The sequence below is a fragment of the Saccopteryx leptura genome, chromosome 2 (assembly GCF_036850995.1).
Source record: "Saccopteryx leptura isolate mSacLep1 chromosome 2, mSacLep1_pri_phased_curated, whole genome shotgun sequence".
In the NCBI taxonomy this organism is placed as follows: Eukaryota; Metazoa; Chordata; class Mammalia; order Chiroptera; family Emballonuridae; genus Saccopteryx; species Saccopteryx leptura.
The window spans coordinates 216,616,801-216,634,779 of record NC_089504.1 but is presented as its reverse complement, the minus strand read 5'-3'; the positions used below and the strand labels follow the sequence as shown (position 1 = coordinate 216,634,779).

The following is a 17,979-nucleotide window of genomic DNA, read 5'->3' as shown; positions in this document are numbered from 1 at the left end:
CTCTTACACTCACGCTAACAGTAAGTCCCAAAGGGTGAAAAAGGGTAGGGGGTAGGTCCCCTCCTTCACAGCCATGCTGTGCCATCTGCATGAGTCATCCAGCCAGACAAAACCCACCATCAAGGACAGGCACTGAATGTGTGACCCCACCTGCTGGCTGACAGAAATCTGGGCGGGGGACCTCTCCTCATGAGCCACGTGGACTTTAGTGGCTGTATTTTCAGGCCTGTCCTGCTGTTCCTGAACAGGTGCAAGGGAAGGCAGCCACCTGGTTAGATTCAGGACTTGTTTGGTTGAGAAGCTTCCATTACATAAGAAGTGGAGGGGAAAGAGACTTTGAGCTTCAGAGACAGGACCGTGTCTGTCTCAGGAATTTGACACAGGAGGGGAGTTCTATTTTCCCAAATCTAGCAGTTCTAGATCACTGGCTTTGTTCTCATCTGATCTCCTGCACAGCTCCCCGGGCAGTGAGACGAAGCATCATGGGAGACATAAGGGGCCTGTCATCCAGCCAAGGGGGCTCTCCCACTGGTCAGGCCCTTTAAGATGTCCCTTTCTGGTGAACTGTACTTTGAACGCACTATGGAAGATGCTGCTGACACTCAGTATCCCAGAACCCCTCCTTCTGGTCCCCTCTGACCACAGTCCTAGGTGGCCCTGTGATTTCCTTTGACCAGTCAAGTGCGGCAGGAAATTCACGCTTCCTTGCGATTAGAGGCATGAAGCCAGTGAGGAGTTCCTCTCTTATGTGCCCATAGGCAGGCAAGGCTCCCTCCAGCAGCCACCCCCCTCCTCGCCCCCACCACCCTAAGCCAAAGAGCCACCAGGTGTCAGCTGCATGGCCACAGACAGCCTGGTGCGATTCTGTTCTGATCACACTGCTATACCTCAAGCGCAAATTTCACATCAGCTGTGTCTAACCACATACCGAATGTTGCAAAAAGCTGGGCAGAAAGATAAAATAACACAGATTCCATTTACATAAGATTCAAACACAGGCAAAACTCAATTTTAGTGAAGTCTATGTAGATCTTAATAAAACCAAAGTGAAATAAAATGATCACAGAAGCTGAGCCTGGTTTCCTGTAGGAAAGTAGGAGCTTCTTGGTGGAATTGCTGGCCTGGGAGCTGGCGGCAGCCCCTTGTTGTGCAGTACTCACTAGGATGCTCGCCGTATAGCTCGTTAAACCTGACTTACGTGTTAAGTACAGTAGGCCCTTGAACATGGGCTTGGACTGTGTTGTCCACTTACTTTTTTTTCAGTAAATACTGTGAATGTATTACTCTTATAATCTAACATCTCTATAAGCTAGATTTTCACATGCATCTCAAATGAATTTGTATAAAACTGATCTCATCTTTTTCTTTTTAATTTCACCCAGCCTCCGCCTCCCGGCAACCATCCGTTTGTTCTCTGTACCTATGCATGTTTCTGTTTATTCACATTTTTTTAGATCCTGTATATAAGTAAAACCAAATGGTATTTGCCTTTCCCCAGACTTATTTTACTTAGAATACCCTCCTCTAGGTCTATCCATGTCTTTTTTTTTTTTTTTTAAAGATTTTATTTATTCATTAAGGGGGGGGGGAGAGAGAGAGAGAGAGAAAAGGGGGGAGGAGCAGGAAGCATCAACTCCCATATGTGCCTTGACCAGGCAAGCCCAGTTTTTCGAACCGATGACCTGAGCATTTCCAGGTCGACACTTTATCCACTGCGCCACCACAGGTCAGGCCATATACTTTTTTTGATAACAGCCATTCTGACCAGTGTGAAGGGGATACCTCACTGTGTGAACACTTCTAATTACAGTCAATACATCCTTAATAATTGTTGAAATTCCTTCATTGCACTTCGTTACAACACTGGGAACAGCCTGGTCTACTGACTTGCTATTCCCAAAGCTGTTTCTTCCTCCTAGTTCTCAAAAGGTCACGTGGATTAACTGGGAAAAAGAGCTCTATCCCACGAGGTCCTTTCTTTCTTTGTTCCATGTCTGCTACAATTCCCTCTGCCTGTAGTTGGATCAGCAAGGGAATTCAAACTCCACGATCTAACTCATCTGGCCACTTTCTAAAGCCTTCAGGGCTTCTGAACCCCACCTGCCTAGATGGACGCCAGCCCTGTTCCCAAGTTGCCTGCTTGGATGTAAGGGAGTTTCTCAGCATTACTGGTCTTCTGAACTGCCTCTCCTTTATGAGCACCCATTTCTCAAGGGGAGAGGCCTTGCTTTTTTTGTCTTGAAATGCCACCAGAACTATTCTAAGTGCTAACGAGGCATTTACCTCATTTTGCTCACTTTTGGCACACACACATGCCAAAATTGTGCAGAAATGCGATGTGCAACGTGAGTCCCATGAACCTAGCACTTTGACAAGGCTGCTGGCTCTTGGGCTGCATGGAACGTCTTCATGTTTTGTGTACACCCACGTTTCAGGAGTGCAAGGTGGCTCTCAAAGCAACACTACAAAACTCATGAGTAAAGAAACATGCAGGCCTGACCTGTGGTGGCGCAGTGGATAAAGCGTCGACCTGGAAATGCTGAGGTCGCCGGATCGAAACCCTGGGCTTGCCTGGTCAAGGCACATATGGGAGTTGATGCTTCCAGCTCCTCCCCCCTTCTCTCTCTCTCTTCTCTCTGTCTCTCCTCTCTATCCCTCTCTGTCTCTATCTCTCTCCTCTCTAAAAATGAATAAAATAAAAATTAAAAAAAAAAAAAAAAGAAGAAACATGCAATACTGCATTTCATCCAAGATTAGCTTCCCTATAAACTCCAGTAGTCTAAAGCATTTATTTACTATTAGTCAATGAACCCCAGAGGATTTCCACACCAGTCCACTCAGCCTCAGAAAAGAAATTCGGGATTGTTAGTATGTAGATAACAAGACTTGACTTTTTCCTATGTGACTTTTACCTCAAGTCTCAAGTGGTAGGTGTTTTATTTTAGAACTTAAGTTTAAAGATATGGTTTCATTTCTACCCAAAGTGACTGATGGACATTAATCTTCACTACAGGGCTAATAATGTGCAAGTCAGTAAAGGAAGAGAGACTTAAAGTGAACTTTCCATAAGAAAAAAATTACACGAAGAATACTATATCACTACAAATTTTATTCAGAAATCCATCTTTGTTTTTTTAATTGTTTTTTTTTTAAAAAAATTCCCATTATGAACTGGTTTGGTCAATCAACTACAACACTTTCTAGCAGACACATACGGTAAAAATAGCCTGGCTCAGAATCGCCCAGATCTCTCACGATCTCTTGACCGCCTCCTATCACGCTCCCGTCCCCCACCACCTCCTCCACCACCACCACCGCCACCACGACCACGGTCTCTAGACCGAGAGCGACGCTCCCGGGACCGGGACCTCGATCGATGCCTGCAACCAAGGAAAAGAAAAAAAATGAAAACATGCAACTTAAAACCACAGTGACTAACATTTTCAAACACTGTACCCACTGAACTGAACATTAATAGTAAGAAATGCTTCCAATGTAAACGTAAGCTGCAGCTACAGGATGAATCCTACTTTTAGATGTTAAGGAGTTTAAAAAAAAAAAAGGGCATCTCAAAACTAACAGGTATGACTTCTGGCTGAGATGAGGGATGTTTCTCCTATGCTTATTTTTGTTCACAAGAGGACAGAATCACAAACAATAGCTGCATTTCCTAAAGTTTCACAGGACATGGGAGAGAACCCCTCTGGGGTCAGAGCTCACTATCAGTAGGAACAGTGACTCACTATACCCCTGACATTTGGGCTGTTTTCTGACACGACTGCCTGCACTTAAACATCAGGATTAGGGAGAGATGACTGCTTGATTCTGCCAGTGGTCTGCAGGGGCAGCGCTAAGATAAGGGACCTACAAAACCCACAGAAACCAAACACCTCAGTGGAGATATGCAACATATGAAGGAGGTTATGACATTCAACCACATAATAAAATACACACATAGGAATGAATTTTAATCGTTTCCCACCGACCATTTCCTTGGTTAGTTCCCGAGATTTCATCTCTACTTAAGTAGAAAAATGTGTACGCAGGATATGCTTCCAAGAGTACATGTACATTTCAGTATTTTAAAATGCATACAGTGGTACCTTGAGATACGAATTTTTTTTTTAAATTTTTTATTTATTTTAGAAAGGAGAGAGAGAGAGGAGAGAGAGAGAAAGAGAGAGAGAGAGAGAAGGGGGGAGGAGCAGGAAGCATCAACTCCCATATGTGCCTTGACCAGGCAAGCCCAGGGTTTCGAACCGGCGACCACAGCATTTCCAGGTCGACGCTTTATCCACTACGCTACCATAGGTCTTGAGATACGAATTTAATTCATTCTGTAACCAAGCTCGTAAGTCAGTCAACTCATATATCAAACTGTCAATAATGGACCCCGTGCGCCAACACGCCAACTAGCGGCAGCTTCCTGAATCACGACTCATATCTCGGAATTTTGCTTGGATCTCGAACAAAAATATGCACTGAGTTGCAGCTTGTATCTTAAAAAATTAGTATGTTGGTCTGTTCGTATCTCAAGGTACCACTGTACTACATTCTAAGCAATGCCTTTTAAACAGTAATGACACTTAGGCCAAGCTTTAAAAAAAATTTTGGGAACCCCCTCAACACGAAAACCCCAAAGCTAAGTGACATAATGGACACGGTGAAGTACTCACTTCTTGCGCCGGCGCCCATACAGTTCCCGTCGCAGCTCTCTGGAAATGGGCTTCAGATGCATGAAGTTGCAGAAGCCGCCTCGTGTACACTCTCTGCGTGGCAGAGGGAGAAGAGGACACCTGTCACATTGCCCATGTGCACGCTGTGCATGCACACCCATCCTCCACCTCCCTGGCAGGCAGGCTGTCCACACCTACCCCATTTCATACTGGCGGCAGCAGGCTTCCCGGAAGTCGGTCACGGGGGAGAGCTCAGCATGGATGGGCTGCCCGTTGAACCAGCGGTTGTTCAAGTCAATCACAGCTTTCTCTGCATCTTCTTCACGGCGAAACTGAAGACACAACAAAAATGCTTGGCGCCACCACACTTTAATATCACGTTTCCATTTACTAACCCAAATGCGTGCTGAGTGCTCATGCAGGTAAAGTAATTGTCTTGGTTTTCCTATTCAATTGGTTAATAGAGCGAATGTAATGATCTGTGTAGGCGATGAAAGTTTTGTTAAAAAAAAGAAACCAAACATATCAACCAACTTCTCCACAGTTCTAACAGCCTCTAACCAACAGCTACAAAGGTGTCTGACACTAAAGGGAGGGCTGCTCCTGTATGTGCATGCAAATTCACCAGCAGTACCAAACATTCAGCACTCTAAGGTTCACAGTTAAAACAATAAAGTGAGCTTTCCTTATTCCTCACCCACAGCTGCCAGGAGACAGCCCCCACACGTCCCCTTCCACCTACCTTCACGTACACATTTCCTACGAGGTGGTCTCCAAGGTTATCACAGACGTTCATCTCTTCAACCTCACCATACTTCTCCTCCATCTCTGTAAAAACCTCCTGGAAGACAATGTTAAAGGTCATTATACATTAAAGATAAACGACTAATTGAACACAACTCATGTTTAACTATTTTTACTAATGGAGAAAAGTTTTAATGCCCCCAAACTGATAAAAAGGATGAACAGGTCTAAAAGTTCCAAATAATATCTCACCTCAAAAAACTCATCATAGTGTTCCTGCATCTCGACATCACTCACAGCACCTGTAAACAACAGAAATCTTGCTGGTTAGATCAGGGACTGTGATTGAGAACACTTGTGCTTAAATAATCTGCTACAGTGACACACATCAGATTATCTAGAGAGAGAACCCGACAGAGCTGTGTCCTACTGGAGCACTGACGAGACTGTGTCACACAGCCAATTGTTAAAATCTTAAAGCGTGGCAAAACTTTTAAATGCCCCAGGAGTCTCCATTCTGGCTAATAAAATCACAACAAGTTTTAATCAGCATCAAAGGGCCACATTTCCAGAAAGTTTAAGAGTTGACTCAAAAAATTTTCAATGAAAAATTTCTTAAGATTTAAAAGAGGCTAAGTAATCACTTTTTTCTTCTTTATTAGGTTAAAACAAATACTGAGTCAGGATAAGTGATTAAAAGCTTACATTCCTGACTCATTTCTTTCACAGATAATCAGCCACACAGAATGCTGTAAAATTCTTTCTGATGCAATTAAAACCCAAATGACCATATACTCAGGAGTTACCAAGTTTAATTAAAATATTTTGAATGCTCTTTGAGTAAAAGGGAAAGTTACAATACTTGATTACTTTCCTTGTTTATTCTTCTTCATAAATCATATGCACTAAGTGAAATCATGTTCATTCTGTGGATGGCTTTTGCAGATTTATATTCTATGTCCATTACCATGTCCTCTACCAAATTTTAGAGTTCTCCTAACCTAAATCTGAGAAGTCAAAAAGCTGGCATGTCAATAAACTGATGTTCCAGATGGCTGGACCAGTGAGTCCAGGAAACTGAGAGGCTTTTAGGCTGGGCCAGCTGAGTCTTCACTTGCTAGCTGACAGGCCAGGCTCCTGAGCCGTGGTGCAGGGCTCTCTATCCAGACTGCTGCCTTCAGCACTTTCCTAACTGCTAAAAACCTTTTTATCTTTAAGGATAAGAACTTTAATTTTTTGATTCTGAGAGTGATTTAAGTTTATTTTCTAATACTTAACCACCCTACATTTTAGTTACTTTTGAATTTATGGAATCCAGCCCACTTTAGAACCCAAACACATTGAACACAGGCAACAACTCCTACTCTTGATGGCCCATCCCAACTGGAAGGCCATCAGGAATATATCTCCTCCCTGAGTAGAGACCAAATTCTAAACAGAGGAGATAGGCAAGCAAACCCATTCCACGGGGCAGGTCACTACTCACTTCCTTCCCCACATCAAGCAAAGTGAGAATGAAGAAAAAATTCTGAACATGTTCAAAGTCTGAGCAGTTCTGACAATTGAGTCTGGTGTGGTTCTAATACCAGTTCAATCACTGAACGTCACATTTCAGTAACTTTAGGAAAGCTTGTATTTGAAAATGCTTGAAAGCGGGCATACTATATTTTCTGTACTCTGCTTAAAATTATTGAGTCAATCAAAATGACCTGAATGGCAGAGATAAGTGATTAAAAACTAACAATTAAAAAGTAATTTATATGACTCAATATATTTTAAGTAATACAAACTGAAAAATACCCAGTTTTCTTATAGAAACATTCTTAAACTGGGATTAAGTTTAACCCAAGAACAAAACGTTTATTTTTCTATGAATGAAAGGGTATGTTCAAAAGAACCATTAATTTTAGGAAAACCGATGAACTCACTTGACTGAAATTTTAGTGTAAGGGTCTGATGCCAAATATTTCAGTTTATCAACTTAAATTGATTTTCCTTTTAAATTGCAGAATCAGAATTTCATTTACTTTGTACAATCTGGACTCCAGAACTAGAAAATTTGCTATAGCTAAACTTCTATTTTGTAGCACACGCAGAACAAGAGCACTGTGAATCGCAAATAAAGACACCAAGAAAACTAACACAACATTCTTTTGCCAATACAGAACCCACAGTCCCCAAGTAAACAAGCAGGGAAAAGAATTAAGAATTGTTGTTACTCCATTTACTTTTCATTTGATTTTAATTAAATCCACATATAAACATTTCCCTCCGTCTAATTGATCTTACTTCTTAAAACAGGAACAAAAAACCAGGTATTTTAAACCAACGGCTACCAAGTCAATCATGCTACCATCAGATCTGGGGAAAGACTTCTTCACTATCAGGTCAGTGTAAGCAACTAAAAACGGTAACTGTCTGGGCAGGAAAACTGAGAAGACAGTCCTGTCATGCAGACACGGGTGCTCCTGCGTGTGCAGGAGTATAACCAGGAGACCTCCAGTGTGGGGCCTGAAAGAGTGGGTGGTGGCTTCTAGGACCATCCCACCCAGTGCAGGTCACCCATAAACTGAGGGGTTCTGGGCCAAGGCCGCATTGGATTTAGGTCTGTGCTACCAGGTTACCTCTGATAGTGTCTTCTATTAATGTTTCCAGCTTTCAAACAAACTGGTAAGAGGCACACATCCCGTGGTTCAGACTCCTTGATTTGAACAGGAATCCAGGATGTTCCTTTTAATTTATCTAAAGGTGACTACATTTGATCCTACAGTTTGAGTTCTAAAACTTCAGTTTTTGTTTTCTGAACTTTCCATTGATAGTTCATTATGTATCCTGTTCTCTACCCCTCTGTAAATACAAGTCATAACAATGTTTACCAGTACAATAAGAAACTGGTAATGTCTAATGAATACCGGGTTTAGATCTATTTCCCCACCAAGTATCCTATATTTTCCAAATGCAGTGAATTCATTCCTGAAGTTGGAGATATCTACATAAAGTAGTCTGGTTAAAAACCGAGTGAGTGCAGGGCTGGCTGGTCCTGAGGAAATGAAGGAGTCACTGAAACCTGGAGGACCCTCACTTGTGAAATGCTCTTAGAACAATGCTCTCACAATTAAAGTATGAGCTCCAAAATGGAGTTTAACGGGAAAAATTCTAATGAGAAAAAAAATCTGCAAAGTAATTTCAGAACAAATTTTTTTAAGTGAGAGAAATTTAAATACTGGTGCTCTCAGAGGGAGGAACACAGCTCCCATATAACTCCATGGGCACTCTTCCCTGGGAGGGTGGTCAAGGTAAAGGGAGAAGGAGCAGCAGCTCCGAGCTACTGCAAGTGGAGCCCTCTGTAATCATCTTTTCCTTCTCAAGCAAATGGGCAGAGTTCAAATCTCTGACAGAGGTTTCCACGGATCAGTGGGACAAAAGCTCTCGACACTTCTAGTGGAAGCAGTCCTTGACACTAGAGCGGCAGATCAGGTGGAGTGGACGCTGAGCTCTGACACGCAAGCCCAGGGAACCAGGGAAGGAACTTGTATGAACTTACAGCGCAAACCGTCAGCAGACTGGGAAGAGTTTTGAGGGTTACGGTAAATGTTCAAGAGGGCAATGGTCTGAAATACAAAACGCAACAACTTTATATTATGGAAAATTTTAAATGTAAACACTTAACCGGTCTCTTGTGGCGATTGTTTCAGTCAAGACTCAGTGCTGAAAAAAAGCAAGTTATTTCTTTCGAGGCAGAGATGTTTTCTTAGCTGATGGCGGTCTCGGAGCACCCTAGCACTGAAAGGCACAGAGATCCCATGATATGCCAGTATTGTATTTCTGGTCACAGCACATAAACCGTCTCCACTGCAAAGTTCCAAGCCAGGTAAGAGTGCAAACAAACTCAGCAGGCTACTGCCAGAACATTCTCAGAAAAACTTTAATGGACAATTGAGAAAGAAAAAAGTGTCCATATGAACTGATGACACAATTACTGTATTAGAGAAATACAATAATTACATATCATGAAATCTCCATTTCCTGGAGGAAAAAATCATAATGTTGAAATAAAACCCACTTATCGGGCAACTTACCTTACTGATTCCTAAATATTCCTAAGATTATTAATTTTACAGGAAGAACTTAATAAATGCCAGGGGTTCAGTCACTGTAAAGACCAGTGACTGGCTGATAATGTTCAAATGGCACATGGACAGATCTTCTCTTGTTAACAAATGTCAATCAAGGGAAGAGACCTGGCCAGTGACCTTCCCTAGGACAGCCTCCTGAACACAGCCAAGTATCAAGTTCTTGCTATATACACCAAGGACTTCCATCACCTTGTCCTGTTTGCAACAGCTCTATGTCAGCAGCTCAGAAGCCAACATTATTTGTCTCAATTAAGAGTGGGCTCTTTAACACCATTGTTTTAAAAAAATTTCTCCAACTGTGGGACTTACAGTGTGAGCCGTCAGCCGTCTGTGCACTGTTTTGGGGATTACGATAGATGTTTTGAATCAAGATGGTCTGCGGGGAAAAAAAAATAAAAAGGGGAATTCTACTGGCTGCTGTGCATATATTAGACAATTGCAAAGAGACAACTTGTTTGCAAATGGCTCAACGCTTGCTTGTTTCCTGCAAGTCAGACAATTGTCTTCAAGAGTACACCCAAACCATCATATTATGAAAACAGAGTTTGAGCAGTGACTTCTTAGGTCAAGTCCGCCAGCAACCAAGAAGAAATTTTAATTGCTAGTTTGATCAGTCCCACATTATGAAAATGTTTTAATGCAAGATACACAGAACATCAGCATTTTCAATATTTCAAGCTAGCAGACATTCTAAGATGTTGAAAAATTTCACAACATATATTCCCCATACAAAATTATTTTTAAAGAACCAAGTGCATAACCCAACTGTATGCAGTCCATCCAGCTCTCTGGTCTCATAGGAAACAGGCACACCAAGTGGGTTTCCTAACTGTCATCGACACCTATCTGATTTATATTTTCTTGGTGGAATCTCTGTTTACATAATACAATAGCTTAAAACATTTGCTCTTTTCCGATCCTTCTTTAAGGGGAAAAATCCTTTTAGCCCTTCTGCTTTAAACTGGATCAGGCAGACTTGAAACCTTACATTGTACCGTTCTTCTTAAAATCAAGTTGTCTGAAAAAACAAACCATGTTTAAGTTAGTAGACTAATAAATGACATGAATCTTAAATGTCCACATCACTGTAAGAAGCATAAAAAGAAACTCACACTGAATTAAGCTAAATATTTACAAGCTGAATCAATAGAACACAAAAAATAAATGTTCGATTTCAGTAACACGTGTCCAAAGCAGTTTTGTAAGTGGTTTTATAGAACCAGCCAGTTCCATTTCTAGCTACGTTTAAAGGGAGGGGTTGTGTAATCACTCCCTAGTCAAAGGTCTGCTGCTGGGAAACCCACTTGCAAAAACTCCCAACAGTAGGTTGCATACATGTTAACAACCAGACCCTCCACTCAGGGCCTGGAGTCTTTCCCAGGCCATGGACCACTGCCCCGAGTCAGCTTATCTCAGGCCTTGGATGTTTCCAAAGCTGACTTAGTATTTTCAACTGGAATTACCAGTGTGACGACTCTTATGGAAAGCTATACTGGGCCCAATTATTCAATAGGAAAATTCATTTTAGGTTTCACTCAGGTAACCTGGCAATGGCTATCTAACAAAGAATGGTCATTTAAAGGGGGCAGTGCCATCTCATCAGAATCGGGTGGTTAAGATTACCTAAAATCAACCAACGAAGTCAAAACAAGCTGCTCAGTTAAACACCTATATCTGACCCCACCAAACTTTAAGGAAATCATTGCCTTGTTTTGATCCAAAGTGTTCAAATTAACTCCAAGGTAATCAATGATTCAGAAAAACCAGGTGTCTCTGGGTAGCTTAAAGACAAATGTGTAACTCTCTCAGCCCAACAATTGGTACATCTATAAATACCCCTCCAAAATCAAAGAACTCAGTGGACACTTAAGATGCTCGATTACTGCCCAATCTTTGGCCACTGGCTTAGTGGTGAAGATTTAGTTATAAACCATAGCACTTAAAAAAATTAAAACAATTTTTTTACAACAAAATTTAAAGCAAATTCTCCAATATTCTAAAACTTAAGATATGTTCAAAGCTATTTAGATTTTTTAATAGTATTCACTTGGTAATCAAGAACAATGGGAAAGGGAAGCCATCACCCCTTTCTAAAAACAAATTGAACTGTAACGTTTCCTATGGGCTTAAATTAGGAAATACTAATATCTCTCTTATACCAATTGGCTGCTTTTCCTAAATGCTTAAACATGTGGACAGAAAAACATGAGCTCAAAGTAAAGTCGGGTAGCTAACCAATAGTTCAGACTTCATGAGTGGTCAGAAAGAGCTCAACAGCCCATAATCTACAAAGACTCTAGTACAAATCTCTCAAATTCCAACATTCTGGTACACCTGGGCATAAGCTTTCTGTTAGCATTAGAGTTTCCTCCCTTTAATCCATCAGTGATCACTTACAGGGTAAAAACTCTTCTTGCCTTTTCTTCATTTAACCAAAAATATTACAAAATCATAATTTTTGATTCAATTGAATCATAGCAGACCTAAATCCAAGATTACAGGAGTTTCTCAAGTGAACAGACTGGCTATAAAAAATTAAATGTCCATCTTCTAATCTTAAATTTCATTTTTAATGTTTCTAGGCCATCATACAACTTGCTATTTCCTTGACTAGGAGTCTAAAAGAGGGGACACACCCAGGAGGACTGGAGAACCCAAAGGCATGGCATGATGGGTCTGCTGGGAGTCACCTCAGTCTCATCTGGAGGATGGCTCCGTCCGCCTCTGCGGTCTAAAGAGAACACAGAGCAGAAATCCCACTCTGCATCATCGTGCCTGGAAGAAGCTAAGCCAATGCTGGAATGGCTGTGCCTCCCATGCCCAAGTCCCTTAGAGGGCAGGGAAGGTGGTAAGGACCAGTTATGCCAGCATGCACACACTAAAAACTTCTAACAGGTATCTCTAGTGATAAAAACAGGGAATAGTGCTCTCAGACCTTCCATGGGGGTGGCTCACCTGCCTCATCCTTACTGAAACAAAGGAACACATTCATTCATGAACACAAGTGGAAAATAAAACACCCGGAAAAACAAAAGACCTGCTTATACATGGAAATTATTAACTGACTCTGTAAAGTACATCAAGTTTTGATAATTTACGTGAAAACATAAAAAAAGAAAAACAAACAAACCTGGCTAAAGGTCGGTTTATTGTGCAACCGAGAGCATCTGTCTCCATGACGACATGCACCAATTTTGAAATAGAATGAACAGTTGACTCTGTAAGGGAGAATAAGAGTGGATTATTTTCCTGGGAAAACACCAAACAGATGTAAATGTATCCACAACCTGATATACATACAATAGGGAAAACAAAATAAGAAAGCATAAAAACATGATACATGCTATCGAATTACTTCCAGGCGCATTGGTTTTTTGATTGGTAGCAGGCACTCCTCCCCCTTCCTGGCAACACTTTAGTACTACTTAGCTCTGATGTGACCTTCTGTAAACTCTTTCAATGAAGAGCATGCAAACCCAATTTTTCCCTATTCAAATCCCCCCTACTCTCAAGTTCTGCTGCTCTATTTTAGAAATGAAATTATTGTTTAGTCTTAGTATAAAGTCTTACACTAAGTATAACTTAAATGTATCTGTTCTTTAGTCTTCCACAAAGAAACAACTTCTCTTGAGAACACACACAGTATAGTGGCAACAGTGTACAGTGACTCTTTTAGTTGCTGCCTTGGGCAAGTTACCCCACCTCTCAGGGTCTTAAGAGCCATCTATAAATGAGGAAAATGCCAAGCTGGCACTGTTCCGAAATCAGCTGTAATGTAGGTATGCGTCACACACAGTGCTCATGAAATGCAATCCTAAGCTAAATAAAGCAGAAAACAAAGTCCAGGGTATCTTCACCCATGATACCAGAGCAATAGGAAATTTCCATAAACAGTTCTGAAGTAAGTAATTCTTCTGGTTTCAATATATATACTTATCAAGCAATTGGGGAACTCAACCTGCACCTCTGTCCCTATTGCAAAGCCTTCCCTTAACACTGGTCAAATATTGGATGACTCAGATCAAATTAAAACTAGCAATCCAGCCAGCGTGACAGCAATGCCAGGTGGCTTAGCAAATCTGTGAACTATGAAATCTTACTAGACGAGTCCCATTCAAATTTGGACTTGCAGAGGTGGGAACATTTACCCTGTAGGTATACTGAATATTTTAGCACGTGCCATATATTTAGACAGCCAATCCAGAGTCAAGACAAAAGGATCTCAATGAAATCTGATGGACCATGAAGACCAACTAGCCTTTGATATATTATTCGGTAGCAATCAAGTTGGAAATGTCTAAACTTACTGGGGGAGATAAATGATTATACATATTTGCGAACTTATAGGTCTTACTTTAGACTAACTTGAGTATGTAACCTTTTCTCTTCAGAGTGACCTGAAAACGAAGAGCTTATTTAAAAAATAAAATCTCAGAATGAGCAAAACTCGTACCTGAACACTTAATATCCAACTATTCCATAATTAGAACAATCCTTGTTCCTACACTTCTAGAGATAATTTTCATTTGATGATGCCCATTTAAATGAGAATATGAAGGCCCTGGCCGGTTGGCTCAGCGGTAGAGCGTCGGCCTAGCGTGCGGAGGACCCGGGTTCAATTCCCGGCCAGGGTACACAGGAGAAGCGCCCATTTGCTTCTCCACCCCTCCGCCGCGCTTTCCTCTCTGTCTCTCTCTTCCCCTCCTGCAGCCAAGGCTCCATTGGAGCAAAGATGGCCCGGGCGCTGGGGATGGCTCTGTGGGCTCTGTCCCAGGCGCTAGAGTGGCTCTGGTCGCAAAATGGCGACGCCCAGGATGGGCAGAGCATCGCCCCCTGGTGGGCAGAGCGTCGCCCCATGGTGGGCGTGCCGGGTGGATCCAGGTCGGGTGCATGCGGGAGTCTGTCTGACTGTCTCTCCCTATTTCCAACTTCAGAAAAATGAAAAAAAAAATAAAAAAAAAATAAATGAGAATATGAATAACATACACGAAATAATCAAGTTTCTTGAATTAATCCCAGTTTTTACAATACAGCCTGAATAGGTTATTGGAATAACCCCTGAAGTAAGAGTTTTGTAGAGTAACAACAGTGAAGACACCACCTGAGGTGTTTTTTTTTTACCAGAACAACAAAAAATCTGCATGAGACAGAAGTGATGGTCTATACTAATATAAGCTAGAGTGAAATTAATGATACATGTTCTTGGCCTGCACTCAAAAGCCCCTTTTTCCAGCAGAGCTGGCCCATTCAATCAAGACCATGTTTAAAGGCAAGTTCTCCATTGCTTTCCCGTGAGCCCAAAGCATTCAGAGTGCACACCTCTCCCATAGCACTTAACACAATTTGATACATTTTACTTTAATTGCCCTTTACATGCATGCAACCCCTCCATCATTGAGAACAAGCCCCAAATATTGTCCAGCTTTGAGTCCTCAGATACTGTCTTTGGGTTGACACCCAAGTGGCTATGACTGATGATTTTGTCTTGTGATCTTTGCTAGGAAAAAATATAACCCCCTCTTCCAAACAACACAGGAGCGTCTACCGTGTGTAAAAGAAGGCATTTTATAAGTTGTATCCTGGAAAACAGAAACAATTTAAAGTGTTTGAAAAGTGGTAGTAAAACATTATCTATGACAAACTTCAGGATTTACTGTGGAAAACATATCTTCATATAAACCTTATATAGCCTTGAAAAATCCCAAATAGTAACTGTTTATTCGAAGAGTAGGTTACGCCAGATATTTAGTTTTTAGGTTTTCAAAATGAGAATTATAATGTCTTAAGACGTTCACTTCAGTCTAAATTTCAATACACGCGAGGGTAGCAAAGTCAATTAAAATTTTAACTTTTAATTTAAAATTGATTAAGGAAGACATGCAACCTTAAAAATAAAAAGGCTAAAACCCTCCTTTATATTGGAATTGAGTCTTCAAGTATAGTATTTTAAAACCTCAACAATTAGGACCCTAAGTTATCTGACGACAAATACGGGCGAGATGTGTACTAGAGCTTGCCCGACACAACATTAGAGGCTGAAAGTTGCGGGGAACTGTTTCACGTTGACAACCTCAGCCAACTGGAGACGCCTTTTGAGAGCCGTGGGGCCCGGCGAGCCGACCATCTAGAAGGTGGGCAAGCCCGCGCCAGCCGCGCAGAAGCCCGCTGCCCGCTCGGGCGCCCAACGCCGGCCTGCCTGCCCTCCCGCCCCAACGTCCACGAGGCGGCGGAGGCGCGCGGCTTCCAAGGCCGGAAGGATGCAAGCCCCCCCCCCCCCCCCTCCCCGGGCCTCCCGCCACTGCCCAGGGCCCGCCGCCGTACCCGCCCGCCTCTCCGGCCCGGATCCCCGGCGGGCGGCTCTAACTCACTTGTCTTTTTCGGTTCCGAAGATGGAGGCCAAGTACTCCGCCATTTCCCACCCGCAGCAGCCAACACTACTGTCGACGCCGCCGCCACTGCCCGACGCCCGCGGGAAACGTCACCGGGACGCGACGACGCTCACCCCGCCGGCGTGGCGGCGCTGCCCAATCGGGCAAAATGCTGCCTGCGCGTGGGCGGAGCTTGGAGCGCGCGGGAGGCACCGTCCCCTTGATCCTCGATCCCCGGTGCTGCCCGCCGACGCCCTCTTCCGGCGTGTCGTGGCCCTGCACCCCCGACACCGACCCTAGCCTGGGGAACTCCCCCGCGTAAACCGCTGCTGGAAGGGGAAGGCGGCGGGTGAGGGGCTTTTCTGCGCAGTCGTATGCGGCAGTGTCCACGGATCTCGAAGGCGCGCCTGCGTGCTTGCACCTTTCCTGGGGGACTCGCACCGCTTTCGAACCTTTCTTCTGTGAAAGCCCCTCTACACTGCCCTCAAAGGCGGAGAATGGAATTGGGGCGTCCCTGACCACAAGACAAACGCTTTGCCGGGGTTCGGCCCTTTTAAGGCTCCAGTTCCTAGGCTGGGCCTACCTGTATGAACCAGGATAGTCTCCCTGTGTTAAGGTGGTGTGAAAAGTCTCTTCCTGGCAGTGCTTAGCTTAGTGTTTGAGCAACCAGGTGATGAGACTCTTTAGGGGGGACAAGGCCAGTGGGGAGGTGGCGGTAGAGGAGTTTTGTTGGTGAGAAATGATGGGGCCTGACTTGGGTAGGGGTGGCAGGCCATGGAAACGAACCACCACTACAGTGATGGTGGAACTGTGTGCCCCAAATTCATATGTTGAAGCCCTGACTCCCAGCACCTCAGAATGTGGCTATACATGGAAGTTGTGTCTTTACAGAAATGATTTGGTTAAAATGAGGCTGTTAGTTAGATCTGACTGATGTCATTAAGCCAAAGAGAGAGGCTGTCAGAAGAACCAATCCTGGGACACCTTGATCTCAGACTTTCAGTCTTCAGCTGAGTGAGGGAATGCATTTCTGTTTAAAGGGTTTTTTTATCCTATACTACAATCTGTCCCTTAATTTGGAGTTAACCATCAAGGACCCCTACCAGGACAACTTTGGCAAATGGATGTTACTCATATACCTTCATTTGGCAAACAGTCTTATGTCTACATCACAGTGGATACATATTCTGGATTTATAGTAACCTCTGTCAGAACAGGAGAGGCTGCTAAGCATGTTATAGCTTATTGTATGCATTGTTCTATTATTGGATTTCCTAAACTGGTTAAACTGACAATGCTCCTGCATATGGAGCAAAAAGCATTTACTGTATTTTGTCAAACCTTTCGAATTATGTGTATTTCTTACAATCTTTAAAGTCAAGGTATTATTAAAGTGTACCCAGCAAATATTTTAAGGTCAATTAAAAAAAAATTTAAAAGGGGGAGTCATATCCTGGAACTACCATGCTTTTTACCTAAAAAATTAAAAAAATTTTTTTGAATGCTGATGAACAGGAGACGCCAAATCTTTTTCTCCTGCAAACTACTACCTTCTTTATTTGATCCAGCTAATAACACTGTTTTGTCTTTTTCCAAATAACCCCAGATATATGAAAAAGATTTATGTAGGTGGATGGGGATCCTCAAACCCCTCAGCAAGATCTTCTGAGCATGGACCAAGAGGCAGAAAAAGCCCAATAGAGATCAGGGGAACTACCAGCTTTTAGGATATGCCCTTAAAGGCTCCAACACCCCAAAGGGGTCTCATAGGATGCCATCTGGGTTCTGCTTCAATAGTGGAAAGGAAGGTCATTGAGCTAAAGCCTGCCAGACTTACATGCCTCTGCTGTGAGGAAACAGGGACACTGGAAGGTAGGCTTCCCCCTTGCTCCTCTAAGGGAGGGTTCAGCCTCTTCCAGCCCTGCTCCAGCCACCTATGATCTAACCTTGCCCAGAATGCTGGGGTTTGCCACTGAAGGCTGAAGGTGCCCAGGGCCATCGGCCCCATCTACAACACTGTGGACGAGCCTAGGGTATTTCTTCCAAGAAGCAGGT

General features: G+C 42.9%; 1 protein-coding gene across 3 annotated transcripts; it reads right to left on the bottom strand.

The window, feature by feature from the left end:
- Positions 1-3,100: 3,100 nt before the first annotated feature.
- On the bottom strand, positions 3,101-16,053 carry U2AF1 (U2 small nuclear RNA auxiliary factor 1). Of its 3 annotated transcripts, none has more exons than XM_066370078.1 (8): positions 15,925-16,053; positions 12,687-12,774; positions 9,866-9,932; positions 5,673-5,722; positions 5,419-5,517; positions 4,875-5,008; positions 4,677-4,769; positions 3,101-3,380 (listed from the first exon to the last, which is right to left on the bottom strand). In XM_066370078.1, the coding sequence occupies exons 1-8, from the start codon at positions 15,966-15,968 to the stop codon at positions 3,233-3,235; spliced, it is 723 nt and encodes a 240-aa protein (XP_066226175.1). In that variant the 5' UTR covers positions 15,969-16,053; the 3' UTR covers positions 3,101-3,232. The 3 variants fall into 3 exon arrangements, with proteins under 3 accessions (XP_066226175.1, XP_066226177.1, XP_066226178.1); XM_066370080.1 differs by lacking the exon at positions 9,866-9,932 and adding an exon at positions 8,965-9,031; XM_066370081.1 differs by lacking the exons at positions 12,687-12,774; positions 15,925-16,053 and adding an exon at positions 8,965-9,031 and having other exon boundaries at positions 3,104-3,380; positions 9,866-9,884.
- Positions 16,054-17,979: the final 1,926 nt, after the last annotated feature.

Excerpts from the sequence above, each read along its gene's own strand:
- U2AF1 (XM_066370078.1), bottom strand. The coding sequence starts at position 15,968 with ATGGCGGAGTACTTGGCCTCCATCTTCGGAACCGAAAAAGACAA. Across the intron at positions 9,933-12,686 it reads ATAAACCGACCTTTAGCCAG|ACCATCTTGATTCAAAACAT; the intron begins GTTTGTTTGTTT and ends TTTTCCCCGCAG. Across the intron at positions 5,518-5,672 it reads ACTATGATGAGTTTTTTGAG|GAGGTTTTTACAGAGATGGA; the intron begins GTGAGATATTAT and ends ATTGTCTTCCAG.